Source organism: Doryrhamphus excisus, chromosome 1 (assembly GCF_030265055.1).
Source record: "Doryrhamphus excisus isolate RoL2022-K1 chromosome 1, RoL_Dexc_1.0, whole genome shotgun sequence".
Lineage (NCBI taxonomy): Eukaryota > Metazoa > Chordata > Actinopteri > Syngnathiformes > Syngnathidae > Doryrhamphus > Doryrhamphus excisus.
In genome coordinates, this window is record NC_080466.1 from 15574680 (window position 1) to 15594470 (window position 19791).

General features: G+C 39.1%; 1 protein-coding gene across 9 annotated transcripts in view; it reads right to left on the bottom strand.

Annotated features, from left to right (window-relative positions):
- The window catches only part of arhgap10 (Rho GTPase activating protein 10), a 53889-nt gene that overhangs the window by 30372 nt on the left and 3726 nt on the right, over positions 1–19791 (bottom strand). For 8 of the 9 annotated variants that reach the window (XR_009118233.1, XR_009118239.1, XM_058046038.1 and 5 more), the window contains exons 2-15: positions 13976–14071; positions 13557–13618; positions 10901–10972; positions 10655–10756; positions 7975–8085; positions 7783–7887; positions 6993–7122; positions 6811–6917; positions 6605–6699; positions 6444–6525; positions 5080–5122; positions 4863–4931; positions 4158–4232; positions 900–984 (exon numbers count right to left, since the gene is read on the bottom strand). Coding sequence is in view for 7 of the 9 variants with exons in the window: in XM_058046038.1 (XP_057902021.1) it covers positions 900–984; positions 4158–4232; positions 4863–4931; positions 5080–5122; positions 6444–6525; positions 6605–6699; positions 6811–6917; positions 6993–7122; positions 7783–7887; positions 7975–8085; positions 10655–10756; positions 10901–10972; positions 13557–13618; positions 13976–14071 (1234 nt within the window). In the remaining 2 variants the exon portion in view is untranslated. The remainder of the gene's footprint in view (positions 1–899; positions 985–4157; positions 4233–4862; positions 4932–5079; positions 5123–6443; positions 6526–6604; positions 6700–6810; positions 6918–6992; positions 7123–7782; positions 7888–7974; positions 8086–10654; positions 10757–10900; positions 10973–13556; positions 13619–13975; positions 14072–19791) is intronic. The other variant, XM_058046036.1, reaches the window with a different exon arrangement.

The window sequence follows — 19791 nt, forward strand, 5'->3', positions numbered from 1 at the left end:
TAGACAAACAACCATTCACACTCACATTCATACCTATGGATAATTTGGAGTCGCCAATTAACCTAGCATGTTTTTGGAATGTGGGAGGAAACCGGAGTACCCGGAGAAAACCCACGCATGTGCGGGGAGAACATGCAAACTCCACACATGATGGCCGAGGGTGGGGAAAGACAACATAAGAAGCCAAAAAGTTACCACTTCCACACAAAATAGGAGGAGAACTCATACATTCATTCATTTCCTACTGCTTATCCTCACAAGGGTCGCGGGAGAACATGCAAACTCCACACAGAGATGGCCGAGGGTGGAATTGAACCCAGGTCTCCTAGCTGTGAGGTCTAATGGTCAAATTGGCCATGCCTCCTTTTTTGTACTTTATTGCTTCCTTCTTGCTCTTTCTGCAGCCTTACATTTCTGTTATTGCTTAAGTTTCTTCTCTAAAGTTCAACATTTTATATAAACACAAAGCAAAGTAGTCTTCAGTCTTTTTTAAGGAGTGCCACAAATAAATAAATAAATAAACGACACGTATCGCCACAGCAAATTGCGGGACAATGCGGAGGCAAAATGCATGCAAGTATAAACACCGCTTTTGTGTGTATGGGAAAAGTTTTTCATCTTGGAGTTCACCTCATGAAAAAAAAAAACGGGAGCAAAAACAAGAGTGTATACATCGAAAGCGCCAGAGTGTCGTATAGCCAAAGTGCATTTGAATATCAGAGCTTCACCCACACGCCGTCAAACCTGGAAGGAGCTGCTCGGAGTGGAAGAGACATGCATGGCAACCTCTTTGCATAATCAAGTATCTAGCACTTCCATAAAAGCAAAACCTGGCACTTAATATTACACATTTTGTATTGCACTGTAATCCTTTATTCATGACGCAGGAGACCCCCCACCTCAGGTACAGCTTCAGTGCGCTCGTTATGGTCTTGACGTCCCAGTCCTCGCTGGCGGACAGATCCACGTCGGTGCTCTTTTCGTCTGAACCAAAACACACACACAATATTTAATATTTTCATTCAAGTAGGAAGCTACAATCCATTCATTCATTCATTTTCTACCGCTTTTCCTCATGAGGGTCGCGGAGGGTGCTGGAGCCTATCCCAGCAGTTTTCCGGCGATAGGCGGGGTGCACCCTGGACTGGTGGCCAGCCAATCACAGGGCACATATAGACAAACAACCATTCACACTCACATTCATACCTATGGACAATTTGGAGTCGCTAATTATCCTAGCATGTTTTCTTTGGAATGTGGGAGGAAAACCGGAGTACCCGAAGAGGAAACCTGAGTACCCGGAGAAAACCCACGCATGCACGGGGAGAACATGTAAACTCCACACAGAGATGGCCGAGGGTGGAATTGAACCCTGGTCTCCTAGCGCTAACCACTCGACCACCGTGCAGCCCAGCTACAATCCAATAAAAAATAAATATGTGCAGTAAAGTGTAATGACAGAATAAAAGTGAAGCTGCTGCTGTCCCGACGGATATGAAAGGAAGTTGCTGGTTCTACAATAATTACAACATTAATTAATCTCTCATTACTCCGGAGAGTCTGCTGGGATACTCTGGGGAGGTGGTGTGCTGGAAATGAAGATGATGATGGGGGTGTGTGTGTGTCAGAATTTCATAATTTAAGTTGCGACATGATCTTAAACCTGTAATACTAGAGAGCAGAATGCCGCTGCGCTAGATAACCGTACGGAAGGCATCAAAAAGAGTTGTCTTTGATGGCGCTGTAATGTGATTGGATGCCGGCCATGACGATGGATGAGGATGGTCCTCGGGGTTGAAAGTGTAATTCACCCCCCACACACGGTAAGCTCCGTCTGTCAGCACACATGACTGGTGCTGCCACATGCGGCTATTTCTGGCTCAAAACAACAGTAAAAGAAAGGTTACATAAGGTGAAATGTTTCAAAAAAGTCCAATCAACATGAGATTCACGCACTTTTAAAAATCCATTTTCCAACACGTTTGGGACCGTAAGAATCCCTTCAGAGTTTACAATAAGGTTGGGGTGTCTCCTACTCCCCGAAAAATTTATTTTCTGATGTATATTCTGTGGAGTTTTCTCCTTTCTCTGACTGTTGCAGATTAAAAATCAATGAATTTTGCCTTTGACATCAAGAAACAGTCATGATGTGCTATATATATCACTATATTGACACTTATTATAGTACCCATTACGTCATTGGATGCTCATATCACCTCCTACTTTGGTATGTGACAAAAAAAAATTTAAATAAATAAAACTAAAAAAAACAAACACAATTCATAATATAAAGTTGAAAAAAAATAGGAAAGCAGGGAGTGAACAAATGTAACCAGATGGAGGGGTAGGATTTAATAATAATAATAATTATTTAAATTATTTAAATGCATTTATTAATTAATAAAATAAAGTTAACAAAATAAAATAACTAAAATTATATTAGGAAAGCAGGAAGTGAACAAATGTAACAGTTATGTATATATATATATATATATATATATATATATATATATATATATATATATATCTATCTATATATATATATAGATATATATATATATCACTATATTGACAGTTACTATGGTACCCATTATGTCATTGGATGGTCATATCAACTTGTACTTCAATACGAGGTACATTATTAAAAAAAACAAACAAAAAAACCTTATGGAATGTATTATGTATTATGGAAAGCAGGAAGTGAACAAATGTAACGGTTACTGATTGTAAAAGTACCAGATGGAGGGGTAGGATTTAATAAGCTTTGCTTCTTCCTACTCCTTTTGGACATGTGGAACTGTGAACTGATTATGGGATGCACTCAATTGTAATCTGATGCATGTTCAAATAAAATGAAAATCATTACCATTACCATAACATAACCGAAGCAAGGTTAACAGGTTAGCACAATGCTAACAAAAATTGAAATAGTGTTAGATGAGTTCATTATTGTGTTCTTGTACTGGACGAGGAGTCTACACAGCATGAGTGCGCAGGTTTGTGGAAGCTGAGACAGGCTGGGGTTGGTTGTCATTCTGAACACAGAGCTCGGGAAAGCGAGCCCCGCTTCTGCGAGGGATGGCAGGAAACCAGGGAGCAGACAAGGAAGGGAGCGTGCAAAAAAAAAAAAAAAAAAAAAAAAGGACGGCAGATACGCTGAGAAGTAAAGGAGGGGCCCCGAGGATGGATACTGAGCCCGTCACAGCTGCGTGCTAATGAGGCTAGCCAGGGTGTGAGGACGTGTCTGCTTGTCTGGAACAAAAACTACTACTTGTTGCACTTTAGCAGTCAATGTGAGTAATGAGAAAGACAGACGATGGCTGGGGAATATTAAAGAGAAAAAAAAATCACAGTGTCACCGCCGAGTTGGGGGCCACACTCATATCATATCCATGTGACAAAATATAAATAAAAATACAAAATAAAAATAATAAAAAAAAAACTTAAATTATATTAGGAAAGCAGGAAGTGAACAAATGTTACAATTACTGATTGTAAAAGTACCAGATGGAGGGGTATGATTTAATAAGCTATATAATAATAAGCTATAAAATAAAATAAAATACAAGGATGAAGAGTATAACCTCATACTTTGGTATGTGACAAAAAATTAAAATTAAAATTAAAATTAAAATTAAAATTAAAATTAAAATTAAAATTAAAATTAAAATTAAAATTAAAATTAAAATTAAAATTAAAATTAAAATTAAAATTAAAATTAAAATTAAAATTAATCAATTTTCTATGCCACTTATCCTCACTAGGGTATGCTGGAGCCTACCCCTCTCTTTGGACGAGAGGCTAGATCCACCCAGCCAATCAAAATGAAAAAATAAATAAATAAAATCAATAAATAACAAAAATAACACTAACAAATAAAAATAATAAATAAAAAACTAAAAATAAATTAAACTGTATTATGGAAAGCAGGAAGTGAACAAATGTAACAGTTACTGATTGTAAAAGTACCAGATGGAGGGGTAGGATTTAAGTAGCTTTGCTTCTTCCTACTCCTTTTGGACATGTGGAACTGTGAACTGATGATGGGATGCACTCAATTGTAATCTGATGCATGTTCAAATGAAATTAAACCATTACCATATCATAGAGCTCATTTTGAAAAAGGAGCAGAGAGGGAAAAATAAACAATGACTTACCAATCATTAATAAGAGGAGCTTCTGGACCTTGGAGCTTACTCCCACAACTCTGTACAGGCCTTGGTCATTTATACCTGCACAGGAATAAAAGGATTTATTGTTATAATTATTTATTTATTCATTTATTTATTTATATGAATATATAATTATATATTATTTCAAATTTCCCCACTGAGGGACGAATATATATATATTTTTAATACAACTTTAAGACAATGCTGATACTAGAAAAAAGGCTAAAAACAAAATATACTGTGCCCTATATATAATAGATATTAAGGCACTTTAAACATCAAATGATTAAATAAGTGCTTGTAACGTTTAAAAGAAGCAGTTTCATTCTGAGTAATAATTACCACATCAATGGCAATGAGGTTGAGGTTCTGCTGTTCAAAACAGGTGCAAGTTCGCCCCCTTGTGTACAACAAAAGTCCCTGCACCAAATTGAATCTCTTCGAGTAGTCATTTGTGAGTTTGCAAGCAGTGATTACCCAAACACAATGCAACCGATTTCCACACACGTGTGTGTGTGTAGTGGGTCAAAGCGGAAGCCAATGCATTTCGATGCAAAAGTGCTGCTGTTTTTTCCCTGCACCGTTTCAAGCAAAAAGTAGGAGGAGTTATCTCAAATTATTTGGTGCTCATTCAAAGTTGGACTTCCATCGAGTCGACTGATGTAAGTCACCTATTAAGTGAATGCTCACCTCTTGTTTCTATGGCGCTGATGGAGTTCTTCACAAAATTCAAGCCCACCTCGTCAAGCTGGGCATCAACTGCAAGAAGAAGAAGGAAAAAAAAAACGGTGAGGTCTAAACTTTTACTAAATGAAGATAATATTTTTAATCTTATCACAAAATGACAAAGGCATACTGATTATATAAATATAATACATGCAACATTTAAGTTCATCAGGACACTCACTTCCTCTCTCCTTAGAACAAGTTCTTCCCAGATAGTGTCCAATCTGTTTAAGACACAACATATTTGTTATTTTGTGACACGAAGGACAGACAGACTGATATAATAGATGGATGATGAAGATACAGCTGTCCCTCTAACATTTTTTTAAAATAATGAATTAATGCATTAATGGTCGCTGCTCCATGCTGACTTGACTAAGGGTTGTTATTAGTCAAATAATATAGAAAGACAATCCACATATAGTATAGTATTCTGGTCACTACTAGGTGTCAGTAATGTTACATTGATGAGACAATATCTGTCATCCAGAGATGCAGAGTCCGACATGACATAATGAAAAAAAAAAGTTCTCCCACCACGTGTGGAAGTGGTACATTTTTCACTTACTCTGTCCTTCTTCCCCACTCAAACTTTTTTTTGAAGTTTAGAATGAGACTAACTAGTTAGATTGGTGGTTTTCTATTGTTAAAGTGGCCTTCGGCAAACTCTGTGTGGAGTTGTGGGTTTTCTCCGGGTACTCCGGTTTCCTCCCACATTCCAAAAAAAACATGCTAGGTTAATTGGCGACTCCAAATTGTCCATAGGTATGAATGTGAGTGTGAATGGTTGTTTGTCTATATGTGCCCTGTGATTGGCTGGCCACCAGTCACCAGGGTGTACCTCTCGCCCGAAGACAGCTGGGATAGGCTCCAGCACCCCCTACGACCTTTGTGAGGATAAGCGGTAGGAAATGAATAAATGAATGAATCAATCAATCAATGAGTTCTCCTCCTATTTTGTGTGGAAGTGGTAACTTTTTGGCTTCTTATTTTGTCTTTCCCCACTCTCGGCCATCTCTGTGTGGAGTTTGCATGTTCTCCCCGTGCATGCGTGGGTTTTCTCCGGGTACTCCGGTTTCCTCCCACATTCCAAAAAAAAACATGCTAGGTTAATTAGCGACTCCAAATTGTCCATAGGTATGAATGTGAGTGTGAATGGTTGTTTGTCTATATGTGCCCTGTGATTGGCTGGCCACCAGTCCAGGGTGTACCCCGCCTCTCGCCCGAAGACAGCTGGGATAGGCTCCAGCACACCTCGTGAGGAAAAAGCAGTAGAAAATGAATGAATGAATGAATGAATGACAGCCATACTTATTATTGCACTTCATGTCGACTATACCAGTATAAAGGTGACTATGGGGGTGTTATTTAACGTCTGCAGGGCTCTAATAAGGTCATCAACAGGTTTTCTACGCTTTATAAGTGCGAGAATATTTAATTAATTAATTAATATTGACTCCTACTTTACGGAAATTCACAGCTGAGGCGACAACCAATTACGATAAACGAGTAACAAGTGTATACTACAAAGTTGTCCGGACTCACAGGTTCCTTGCCACCCATGGCCTGCATCCAGAACTTGTGGTCACCCTCTGAAAGAGCCTGCACAGTGAGGGCCGTTCCTGGCCTGAGACGGCGAGAGAGAGCAGAAAATTCATGTCATTATATTAAAAGAGTATTAACGTATCTCAAAGTGTACCACGTACCGATCCGTAATGTCCAGATCCAGGCAGAAGCGACGGTCCAACATGTCTGTCGTTTTGCGAAGGCAGGACTTGAGGGTGACCGACTCCGTTTCACCCTGAAGAAGAAAAGATGCAAACAAGACGGTGAACACACGGCTTGTTAGCTCGATACCAAAATCTGTAGTATCACACACCCCTGCTTGTTAGCATTTAATGCGGATACTCACACTCCTTCCACCTGATCTATGGTCAAACGTCACCATATGCAGGATTTTCTGCTCTTTGACAAAGGTGCAATAACGTTTCACCCAACTGGAACCAAATGGGGGCGGCCCTGGGAACACACGGACATCAACACTCAGCAACATGACATAAAAGTTAAAGACTTTAAAGTCCATGTGGAATGTACGTTTTTCCTGGACATAGAGGTAGCCTTCACAGCTGATGGCACTAGTCTGTCTGTAGTCTTGAGGCGCCTCCCGGATCCTTTTCATGAGCTCGTAGACCTCGGAGCGTGCACCCTCAAAGCGACTCCTCGTCTGCAAAAGGAAGGTTTACACGTCATTTGGACTGAAAATGGTGGCATGTCTGGTTCTACCATATCTTACTTATTGTGTGGAAATATGGGCTAATAACTATAAAAGCAATCTTCACTGGCTAAATGTACTGCAAAAAAGGTCAGTAAGGATAATTCATAATGCCGCCTACAGAGAACATACTAACTCCTTATTTCTAAAATCACAAATACTTTGACTTGCTGATATAGTTCATCTTCAAACATCTAAAATAATGAAAATAAAAATAACCAATTAGAAAATTAAAATTAACAAATAAAAACAACAACAAATAACAAAAATAAAAATAAATTAATAAAAAACAAAAAACTTTAACTATGTTAGGAAAGCAGGAAGTGAACAAATGTAACAGTTACTGATTGTAAAAGTACCAGACAGGGGTAGGATTTAATAAGCTTTGCTTCTTCCTACTCCTTTTGGACATGTGGAACTGTGAACTGATTATGGGATGCACTCAATTGTAATCTGATGCATGTTCAAATGAAATAAAACCATTACCATAAACCTGGGTGGAGGTCTAGCCTTCCAGAGAAAGTGTAAAGGAACATTTAACAAGCTTATTTTGCTGACTTTTTCTTCACTAGTGTGAAGAAGCTGTATGACGTTTGCACCGGTGTAGCTTACATTCTGAATATTGATCTGTAGCGCTCGTTTATAATGGTCAAAGTCCTTGGCGAGCTCAAAACCCTGGTGGTAAAAAGTGAAGACCGTCTGGAAGAAGGCCAGCATCTACAAACAAAAACCAAAAGGTAGATGACATCACACGCTGACGGATGCAATCCACGTCACGACGGCGTTTTCTTGCTCGTCACTCACCGGCTCCACACACTCAAACTTCTTCCTCTCCTGGATCTCTTGCAGCTTGCACACGTAGTCCAGCGACTCCTCCTGGAAGTGCTGCCTCATGGTTTCCACCTGGATGTCTGCCTGGAGAGAACACACACCACGAGGTCCGTTATAATCACACACAGATGCCGGCGGGGAGGAACATGGTGAGCTTTGGCGTACAGAGGAGTGTCTTTGTGGTGTGTGGAAAAAGAAGCTAGAGGCTCCTCTTGTCGTTTCATTTTATATCAATATATCAAAAAGTTGAAATCTGAGAGCGGGCTTATTAAACAAGCATAAATAAGAAGCTGGAAGACGCTGAAAGAGAATGGCCAGCGGAATGGATGACGCTGTGAGGAAACTGAATCATTGAGGGCCATAAATTCAACTTAGTTTCAAAACATGAATACCAACAGAATTCAGGGAGAAGATACACAGAATAGAGAAGGCGCTCTGTGTCATCTTCACACCAGCCACCCTAAATGTGGAATTAAGTATCCGCCTCGCCAACTGGAGGAGATCACAACCACAGAACCACCATCATTACATCTGTGTTATGATTCTATGCAGACAAAAATGCTGTTTAAACTTTTATGCAAAAACAATAATAATACACGGCTTTGATGAGAAGTTCCGTGGCTTTGGAGGCCTGTATGGGTGGAGATTGAGGATAGTGGAGATCTTGCTGCTGCAAGAATGATCACTTCCGTGTTCAAAAGGCAACGGGATGTCTACTTCACGTTCACGGTTTCTATGCAAGTGGAGTGGAAGCCATTGCTGTAATACAAAGCCTCTAGTTTGTCATTCAAACACCTCATTCAGTCATTGGCCTGTGGGGCAGTTAGTTATGCTTGAGCCCTGTGAAAATCTGCCTAGCAACAAGAGTTCAGCTAATAATAATAATAATAATTCATTCATTCATTCATTTTCTACCACTTTTCCTCACGAGTGTCGCAGGGGGTGCTGGAGCCTATCCCAGTAGAGTTAAAACATGAGTAAAAGCGGGGCGGGGGGGGGGGGTGTGGCACAGCAGTCAGGTATAAAAAGTTAAACATTAAAAACAGATTTAAAGAGGCGGGTTTTTCGTTGTTTTACATTGATGCTACATTGATGATGATAGCTAAAATAAAATGATCTGTGGTTTAGTACGCTAAAAAGCACACTTTTTTTGTGTTTTCTTATATGTCGCTTATACTCAAGTGGTTGGCACCCTACAACACCTTTTTTTTGTTCCTTATAAAGACGCCGCTGTGTAGATCTACCCACTGCAAAATACACAGTGTAACTGTGTCAACAATTTCAAGTGTGTTCTCTATAGAGAGAGCACCTTACATGGATGCATTGGACAAGCGGAGTGAACCATCCATTAAGAAGCGGCCGTGCTGGTTTGTTGTAGCACGCACTGCACACAGATGATGACCTTGGTGTTACTGTCAAAGCCAGTTCACACTTCCTGTACAAAACCAGCCAGGAAAATTTGTCGCTGGATGGTGCGTCATTGGTGCCTCGCGTGGGTCAATGAGGTTTTGGGTAAAAAAAAAAAAACGAGGACACTCAAACAAAGCAAAGCGAACTTGCAGGGCATGGAACTCTGCCGGGGGCTTCAACACGGACCCGCCATTACTGATGTGCACTTCCATGTTACGTTTATTATAGCAGCCATGCTACAGTTGACAGTCTAATTGACGTCTGGCTGCCCTGTTCTCGTTTTCCCATACAACATTTCTGAAATCACAAATACTTCAACTTGCTGATATAGTTCATCTTCAAACAGCTAAAATAATGCATAAGGCTAAAAACAATTAATTACCTAAAAATGTCATCCAATACTTCTCTAAAATTAAAATTAAAATTAAAATTAAAATTAAAATTAAAATTAAAATTAAAATTAAAATTAAAATTAAAATTAAAATTAAAATTAAAATTAAAATTAAAATTAAAATTAAAATTAAAATTAAAATTAAAATTAAAATTAAAATTAAAATTAAAATTAAAATTAAAATTAAAAACTAAATAAATAAAATTGTTAATAAAAAATACAAATGAAAAAATACTTAAATTATATTAGGAAAGCAGGAAGTGAAAACATGATAAATAAATAATAATAATAATAAAATAAAGTAAAAATTTTTTTTTAATTATATTAGGAAAGCAGGAAGTTACCTCGGTGACAAAAATAAATAAATGCATTTATTAATTAATAAAATAAAGTAAAAAAAATAAAATAACTAAAATGATATTAGGAAAGCAGGAAGTGAACAAATGTAACAGTTATGATGTGCTATATATATATATCTCTATATTGACAGTTACTATGGTACCCGTTATGTCATTGGATGCTTATATCACCTCGTACTTCGATACGAGGTACAAAAAAAAAAAAACTAACAAAAAAAAAAACCTTAAACTGTAATATGGAAAGCAGGAAGTGAAGAAATGTAACAGTTACTGATTGTAAAAGTACCAGATGGAGGGGTAGGATTTAATAAGCTTTGCTTCTTCCTACTCCTTTTGGACATGTGGAACTGTGAACTGATTATGGGATGCACTCAATTGTAATCTGATGCATGTTCAAATGAAATTAAACCATTACCATTACCATTACAAACCATATCACGTTTTCTAGTAAATGGGTTCAAATAAATATTTGAATACAAGGTATTACAAATACCTCTTGCAGCTGCGGCTCTTTCTTCTTTGCAGACATATTCAGAAGCTTTTCCAACGAGCTGTAGTACTTCTCTGTTTCCTTCTCGTACTTTTTCCTCTCCGCCTGGACAAGAGAAGAAGACCGTCATTCATCATTCCCAAAGGAGGAGGAGGGGGTGGGGGGGTGAATCAAAGCCAAAGTGCTTTTAGCAACAGTGGTTTAATGAAAAGACATACTGAGAAGAGGCAATTGGCCGTCATACAGTACCCTTACTGTGCCGAGGTGGTCTTTCCGGAACTTCTCCAGGGGCTTCATGAGGGTCTCTGTGATGTTTCTCATCTAGACAAAAGCAAATATTTCATTTATTTCACAACACAACTTTTACTTTTACATATTTAGCCATATATATTTAGCCAAAATGTCAAAACAACGATGCCACAACATAAACAATACAAAAAATGGTTGCTTATCCAGGTAAATATTCATTCAGTCATTCATTTTCTATCGTTTATCCTCACGAGGGTCGCGGGGCGTGCTGGAGCCTATCCCAGCTGTCTTCGGGCGAGAGGCGGGGTACACCCTGGACTGGTGGCCAGCCAATCACAGGGCACATATAGACAAACAACCATTCACACTCACATTCATACCTATGGACAATTTGGAGCGGCCAATTAAGCTAGCATGTTTTTTTTGGAATGTGGGAGGAAACCGGAGTACCTGGAGAAAACCCACGCATGCACGGGGAGAACATGCAAACTCCACACAGAGATAGCCGAGGGTGGAATTGAACCCTGGTCCTCCTAGCTGTGAGTCAATATGAATTAATTAAATATTCTCGTAGTTATACAGTAGAACGTAGAAAACCTGTTGATGACCTTATTAGAGCCCTGCAGACATTAAATAACACCCCTATAGTCACCTTTATACTCGTATAGTCGACATGATATGAATAAATGTATGAATAAATCATGATTAAATACCATTTGCAGCTATATGTGAAATATGACAATTTTCGCTGAAAGAGATAGCGGAGGGTAGAATTGAACTCGGGTCTCCTAGCTGTGAGGCCTGAATGCTAACCACTCATCCGCAGTGCAGCCCTATATAAAAATAATTGTTTTCAAATATAACACCATGAATCATTTACAATTTTCACATTTGCAACTAAACTGTGTGTTTAATTGCAATTATTAATGAATTTGAACTTCCTGTGTGCACACATGCATTTGCTGATACAATAAGGAAGTTCCTCCGGGGTTGCTAGCAGGCCATGGGACGTGTCTGTGCCTGCAGCCCATCCCACTTTTCCTTACTTTGCAATATGATGTCATCCCCACAAGGCCAAGCCGCTTTACTGTAGTGTTTACCACAGTGTGGTCTCAAGCTCTGCCCCCAAATCAATCATCGGCTGGCTGTTAAGCTCCAGAGGAGACTCCAGTGGCCTTGTTATGGCTTTCTTTTCAGGATAACAGGATAGCTGCGACTCGACTATCTTGCTTCCTTTAATTACTTTCTATGACAAAACAACATTGATGACTTTTAGCCTTTTAGCTTGTGTTAGCTTTCTGGTATCATCTCTTATGTTAACGGGTCGGTTTTGACCCATGTATTAAATCAGCTATAAAATACACTAAAAACAATAACCATCAAATTTGCTTCTCATGTTTTGGTTACCTTCTTAGGCTTCCTCATTTATTGAAAATGTTTGTTTTAATACTTTTGGTGTGGCCATGTAGGCCTTTTTTTTTGTCACTATACCCCTCCATTTCAATTTCCAAAAATGGTAAGATGAACCTCAAAAGAATCATAATGGCTATTACTGAGGGCTATAGAACATATCTCTTAAATCAATTAGTTTTATTTATTTTCTCATTTTAGTATTAATCACTAAAGAAACATCTATGGTGTTGGGGTGAATTTTGACCCATATATATTAATGTCAAGAAAAGGTAGAAAAAGTTATTGTTTTCAGCAACAGAACTTTAGTATAAAGTGAAATGAAAAAGCAGAACAGGTCCAGATCTTGGTTCACTGTACTTCTTGCCGTTCTTTCCATGATCCAAATTGTAAATGTGAAATCAGCCAGTCAAATGAGTGAATTCACCTCACATGTATACTGGAAAAGCGGTCAAAATGAGAATCCCCTGAAGCTTACATGATGAGAAGAGGAGCTGGTTGTCATTGTGTTGGCTAATTGTACACTTATGATTTCAGTTGGGGCTCAAAATATTGCTTTATAGTCATATTATTATAACCGGGTCAAAACCGACCCTCACAATACAATGGTCATAATTTCAACTAGACCATTTTAAAATGTAGTAAAAAATATTTTTTTGGTTTTATTTTGTTGAAATAGAGTTTCCTGACAAAGTCAAAAAGCCTTGATGCAATAAACAAATGTTATGTGATTCTTTTTATGCATTAAAATGTAAAACGGGTCGATGCCGACCCTAACACAAGAGGAAGGTTAGAGCATAAATGCGCCACTTTCCATAAAGCGTTAATAAAACAATGCATACTTTGATACTGCAGCGTTTCTTTGGGTACCCTGCTATTGTGGTGGACCTTGTTGCCAGTAGTGAGCACCGAGGTGTGTATTTTAAAGCCTAACGACGTTGCCACTCCCAGGAAGGTGCAGCGGCGGCACTGACCCTTAGACAGGCGCGAGTAAACCAGGATAGATACGACGCCATCCACATTATTCATCCTCCCAAATGAAGGGGGGGCTGAAGAAAATGAAATCCCGGGACTTTTGCCAGGACATTAATAGATGCGACGACCAAATATGGACATTAATACGTGTTACTTGAGTGTGTATTAGTACAAACTGTAGGGGCCACGTGCACGTTTGCGTGCACACACACACACACACACACAAGGTATTTCCCCACGTTTTCAAGCAGGCTCAGACTGGTTTGCTCACCATCAGCTCTCTTTGGTCTTCCAGGTTCTTGAGGAATGAGGAGAACTCCTGCAATGACTCATCTGGAAGATATGAATAGAAAGCTAACAGTTAACGGTTTCTGATAACATTGCCTGGGGGGCTTTTTTTCTCCTCTTTTTCACATCCAAAAGCAGATACACGTGTTTACTTTCATCATCCACCAACCCCATACGCGTGTTTTTTTTTTCCTTTCGTACATTCAATCGTCAAACGGACAACATTAACTCATCACAGCACAAGCATCCCCCCAAAAAAGACAAGATGATTATATGTTTAGTGGTAGACTTACGAGTAGCCCGAGAAGAACCGTCGACAAACATTTGCATTTTGGTGGCGCTCCGAGGCGGAGTTACCGGCTTGAATCATGACAGACAGATGCAAAAAAAACCCACACTTACCAATGCACCGCTCATCGTCCGTCTTTGCGTCGCCGATGTACTCAAACTGAAACTCTCCCAAGCACTGCGCGAATTTGCGCTGTGCCATCCCCAACTCTGGAAAAAAACATGAAAAGAAGATATTAAAATTAGTTTTGATGGCAGTGAATGCTGTTTATATACCAAACCTGCAAAAAGCAAAGACTAGCATGTTTGCGATAATGTCTGGACATAATTTCACGTTCTTGCTTTACTTTTGGCAAAAGATGCACAAACATCAGTCATCATGAAAAGTGGATCACATTGTGGATCACATAATGATAATAAAATAAAGTTAAAAAAAAAACTTTAAAAATTATATTAGGAAAGCAGGAAGTTACTTTGGTACGTGACAAAAATAAATAAATGTATTAATTAATAAAATAAAGTTAAAAACATAAAATAACTAAAATTATATTAGGAAAGCAGGAAGTGAACAAATGTAACAGTTATGATGTGCTATATATATCACTATATTGACAGTTACTATGGTACCCATTATGTCATTGGATGGTCATATCACCTCCTACTTCTGTACGAGGTACATTATTAAAAAGAACAAACAAACAACCCCCCCCCCCCCTCAAAAAAAACTTAAACTGTATTAAGAAAGCAGGAAGTGAACAAATGTAACAGTTACTGATTGTAAAAGTACCAGATGGAGGGGTAGGATTTAATAAGCTTTGCTTCTTCCTACTCCTTTTGGACATGTGGAACTGTGAACTGATTATGGGATGCACTCAATTGTAATCTGATGCATGTTCAAATGAAATAAAACCATTACCATGACATTTGTATTGTAGTTAACCCCTTTGCAAACATCCTGTTCATCTTGCTGCTAACAGGTCAAAACCAAATGTGTGTGGCATGACAACTTATGACAAAATATATGTTTTCATGCGTTTCATAGTAATACAGTACTACAACTCTTTACTATTGCCTCAAAGGTCTGCATGACACACACAGACACAAGGCAAACCAGAACTATTTCCAGACAGCAAAGAGATTCCCCTGACGTGGCATGTATACGGCGACCCCCCCCCCCCCCCCTGGGTGCCCCCCATGGGAAGCATCGCAGAATATGGCGAGCGTATTTAAAGACCGGAGCTGTGCAGAGTAAGGAAGCATCGTGTCTCTGCGTATGATGAATGGTCCGAGACGACAGGGAAAATAATTATTTTTAATAATTTTTTTTTTTTTTTGGCAAATATGTGAAACATTACAGTGCATTTCTTACATCAATCAAAATATAACTTTCCCTTATTTACATTTGTATTCAACTATCTGTTCACAAGCTCAAAACCCCTTTTTGCAAGATATAATCATGTTCATGCCACAGTCTTGTTTTCCCCTGTTATTATTATCATTGTAATATTATTATTGTTATCATTATTATTATCATTATTGTTATAATTTTTATTATTATTACCATTATTATTGTATTATTATTATCACCATTATTATAATCATCATTAATATTACCATTTTCATCATTATAGTTGTAACAATTTTTTGTTCTTTTGATTTTTTTTAATTATTTAATTTTACAGACTTCATTGCTTCTTGGAGAGTGCTGTATCATTTTATCTGTTGTTTTCTGAAATCTGCAGTATTTGTGCTTTTATTTAATTAATTTATCTTATTTATTATTATTTATTTAATTAATTATTTTTTAATATTATTATTTCTATATTATTTAATTTATTAGCCCACTTTTTCCCCTTAAGTGTAACATTTACATATCATTTTCTGGATTTCATGTGTCTAATCTTGTGCATTAAAAAAACATGAACTTGAGACTGTGTCTGAACAGGTGACCTTGCTTCTACAAGGCGACATAAAGCTTCCACATGCAGAAATGTAATAATAATAATAATAGAGAACAATGTAGACATAGGCTAAACACTAAAATGAGGGCAGCAAAAAGACAGAACATGTGAGCCGCGTTGAGACGGTCTACCCGAGCCAAGCATGTAGGGCATTGCTTCTGCCTCGGTAGCTTATTTTCACTCCACTGCAGCACGACTTGTTGCTCTACAAGCTTTGAAAGAAACACGACCACAAGTGCTTGATACAAGATACTTGATGCAAGCGTGCAGGAAACGCACACGTCGATGTGACTAACAAGTCTGCAGCGAGGGTTCTCAGTTGCAGTTTTAGCAGCAAGAAGAAACGCCAAGGCCAACACACATTAGTAATTAGTGTAAGTGTAAGTGTAAGAAAATATCGTTTCACAAATATCTTTGTTCTACAATACTGTATCGATATTAAAAAAGTATGATATGGATATTTTTAGGCATTTATCAAAGACTGTATATGGTATTTATTCAAGTGCAGACACGGCAAAGGGTCATTTTCTACCGTTTATCCTCACGAGGGTCGCGGGTGGTGCTGGAGCCTATCCCAGCTGTCTTCTTTGGGCGAGAGGCGGGGTACACCCTGGACTGGTGGCCAGCCAATCACAGGGCACATATAGACAAACAACCATTCACACTCACATTCATACCTATGGATAATTTGGAGTCGCTAATTAAGCTAGCATGTTTTTGGAATGTGGGAGGAAACCGGGGTAGCATCGTTGTGGCATCGTTGTTTAGATATTTTGTCTAAAAATGCACTCCCCTCTTTTCTTTTTTCTTCTTTTCTATCCCCTCCTGCTTCGGTCTGACCACTCCAAATTTGCAAAACAATAAAACATCATTCATTCATTTGTTCATTCATTCATTTTCTACTGCTTATCCTCCCGAGGGTCGCGGGGGGTGTTGGAGCCTATCCCAGCTGTCTTCGGGCGTGAGGCAGGGTACACCCTGGACTGGTGGCCAGCCAATCACAGGACACATATAGACAAACAACCATTCACACTCACATTCATACCTATGGATAATTTGGAGTCGCTAATTAAGCTAGCATGTTTTTGGAATGTGGGAGGAAACCAAAGCACCCGGAGAAAACCGGAGCATGCAAGGGGAGAACATGCAAACTCCACACAGAGATCGCCGAGTGTGGAAACGAACCCGGGTCTCCTAGCTGTGAGGTCTGCGCGCTAACCACACAGCCGCCGTGCAGCCCTATTAAAGTAATAAACAATATTAATTAACAAACTGATATTAATTGAGATCTATCAGTCTGGAAAAGGTTATGAAGCCATTTCTAAAGCTTTGGGACTCCAGCAAACCACAGTGAGAGCCATTACTCCACACAGAGATGGCCAAGGTGGAATAGAACCCTGGTCTCCTAGCTGTGAGGTCTGCGCGCTAACCACACGACCGCCGTGCAGCCTGCCACAAATCGGCTAAGGGTGAAAAAATCGGTATCGGCCTGAAAAAAACCATATTGGTCGATCCCTAGTTATTACTGACTTTGTAGTGTGGATTATTTGAAAAGGCAGAGTGGCTCCTGTCTGCCAACAAGTGATATTACTCAAACACCAACTGTACATATAAAAAAAATACAAATGCATACGGTTTGTAGTTTCATCTACAACGTAGTGGCACAATGCTGGAATCCACAGCAGGGGTGTGCAAGTCCATAAAAGGTGACGCGGGCCTACAACTGCACCTCTTATTTCTGCAGCACTCTGGTTGCTAGTAGCAACTGGCACCTTACACCTCTGCATTTTTTTTCTCTCCTCGGTGGCCTGACATAAAGCCTCGACTACTCCAGTGGACTGTTGCGCAACCGTCAAGTGTTTTTATTAGCACCTTGTCAAACATTACATAGTAAAAGGGGCGGGGTCGCTTACAGACCAGCACATGCAGAGTATGTTAAAATAACAACACCGTCTCGGGTTGAAGAATATTTAGCATTCTCATGTCACAGATTTGGTGTTATTTTCCATTTAGCGTGGTCAGAAATAAGCATGCCCTTATTGGTCAACTGCAGCACATGTGACTCCCAAGGCTTTCAGAACCAGAGTGGAAATTTCGCCTGCTTCCATTGATGGAAAAAGTGAATGTTTTGACAACATTACACTGAACCCTGATACACCTGAACATAGCAGAAACACTACACCTGACGGGACGGAAGGTCGGATCGCTAAGTGACATTTGCAGCGTCGTGTCTTGAAATATGCCCGCCCATAAAAACTTCATATCTCCACTTGATGACCAAATTACCCTTATATATATACACGATATATATGCACAATATAAAAGAATTGAATGATTATGTAAAAGAAAATGCAGCCAAAGTCAAGGCAACATATTAAAAGGTATAAGTATGGCACATTTTCTATTTCATCATAGTTTAAGAAACAGAAATGTATGAAACACCAATTTCTACAGTCCAGTTCCCGACACAGGGCTCAACAATAACGATGTACCGATGGCCCGGGGCAAGTTAAAACAAAATTCGGGCAAGTAAATCCAATCGTTGTTTAGACATTTTGTCTAAAAACGCGCTCCCCCCCTTTTCTTTTTTCTTCTTTTCTATCCCCTCCTGCTCCGGTCTGACCACTCCAAATTTGCAAAACAACAAAACATCATTCATTCATTTTCTACCGCTTATCCCAGCTGTCTTCGGGCGAGAGGCGGGGTGCACCCTGGACTGGTGGCCAGCCAATCACAGGGCACATATAGACAAACAACCATTCACACTCACATTCATACCTATGGACAATTTGGAGTTGCCAATTAACCTAGCATGTTTTTGGAATGTGGGAGGAAATCGGAGTAGCATCGTTGTGGCATCGTTGTTTAGACATTTTGTCTAAAAATGCACTCCCCCCCCCCCAAGTGCACTTTGGCATGCCATACTGCCAAGAGATTTCTTGTTGTGTGTTGGTAAAACACGGACTGCGTAATTCCGGTGGTAATTTGCAAAGCAATCCTTGCAAATCTTGAAATGGACCAATCAGAATCGTTTATTTAGACCGCGGTCCGTGGTCCACAGTCCGCGTTTTACCCACATCCGTTCTTGTTCGCGATCAACCAATCAGCGATGGTTTGACTACGAAAACATCTATCATGGCGTCCCTGCCAACATGGTCTAATTCTTCAACAACTTCTGAAGAAAAACACCAAAAAGTGATGAACCAGTGCCTCCTAAACAAGTATTTTATTAGCGGAATCAAATCAAATGATGGCACAGGTGAGTGAATCACATTGCCGTGACAATTTGAAGCGGTCACAATGAAACACCACCGATTAGATCCAATACCAAGTACTGATTTTGCACAAGCTACAAAATCTAGCGCTTCCATTTCTCTGTGTATTTTTCTCACCTTTGCTTCACAAATTATTTGTTTGAACATTGAGCATTTTTTAATGGATTAAAAACACTTGTACTAGTACACAAATGTGTCTATTCAATAATAATCATTTAATAATCATTTATTTGAGATTCTCATGTGATGCCACAAAAATGAGATGATATCATTATGGCAGTCTTTTCATTTTACATGGGGCAAGTTCGGGCAAGTAGTTCTCACCTTAAGGATTCCCCATGAGTAAGTAATTTTTATTTTTAATGTAGAGCCCTGCGACACAAAACAAAACCAACAACCAACAATTGACTATTCTTCTACATAACTAACTATGCGCAACAAGTGATAGGATAACTGTTGCATTAAGACTCTAATGAGGAAGACATTATTATAACAGATATTCAGTGTCCTTATTAAAGACATACGCTCGAATGTGATGACCCGGATCACACTCGTCCATGCACAATTTGATGACACAGTGCGTGTTTGAAGGGCGGACAGCTCATGCGCGGCTGTTATGAGGACAAGCTGTGTGGACTTCATTACATAAAGCACGTGGAATGAGCGTAATGGACAACAGGCGACAGCCGAGAGG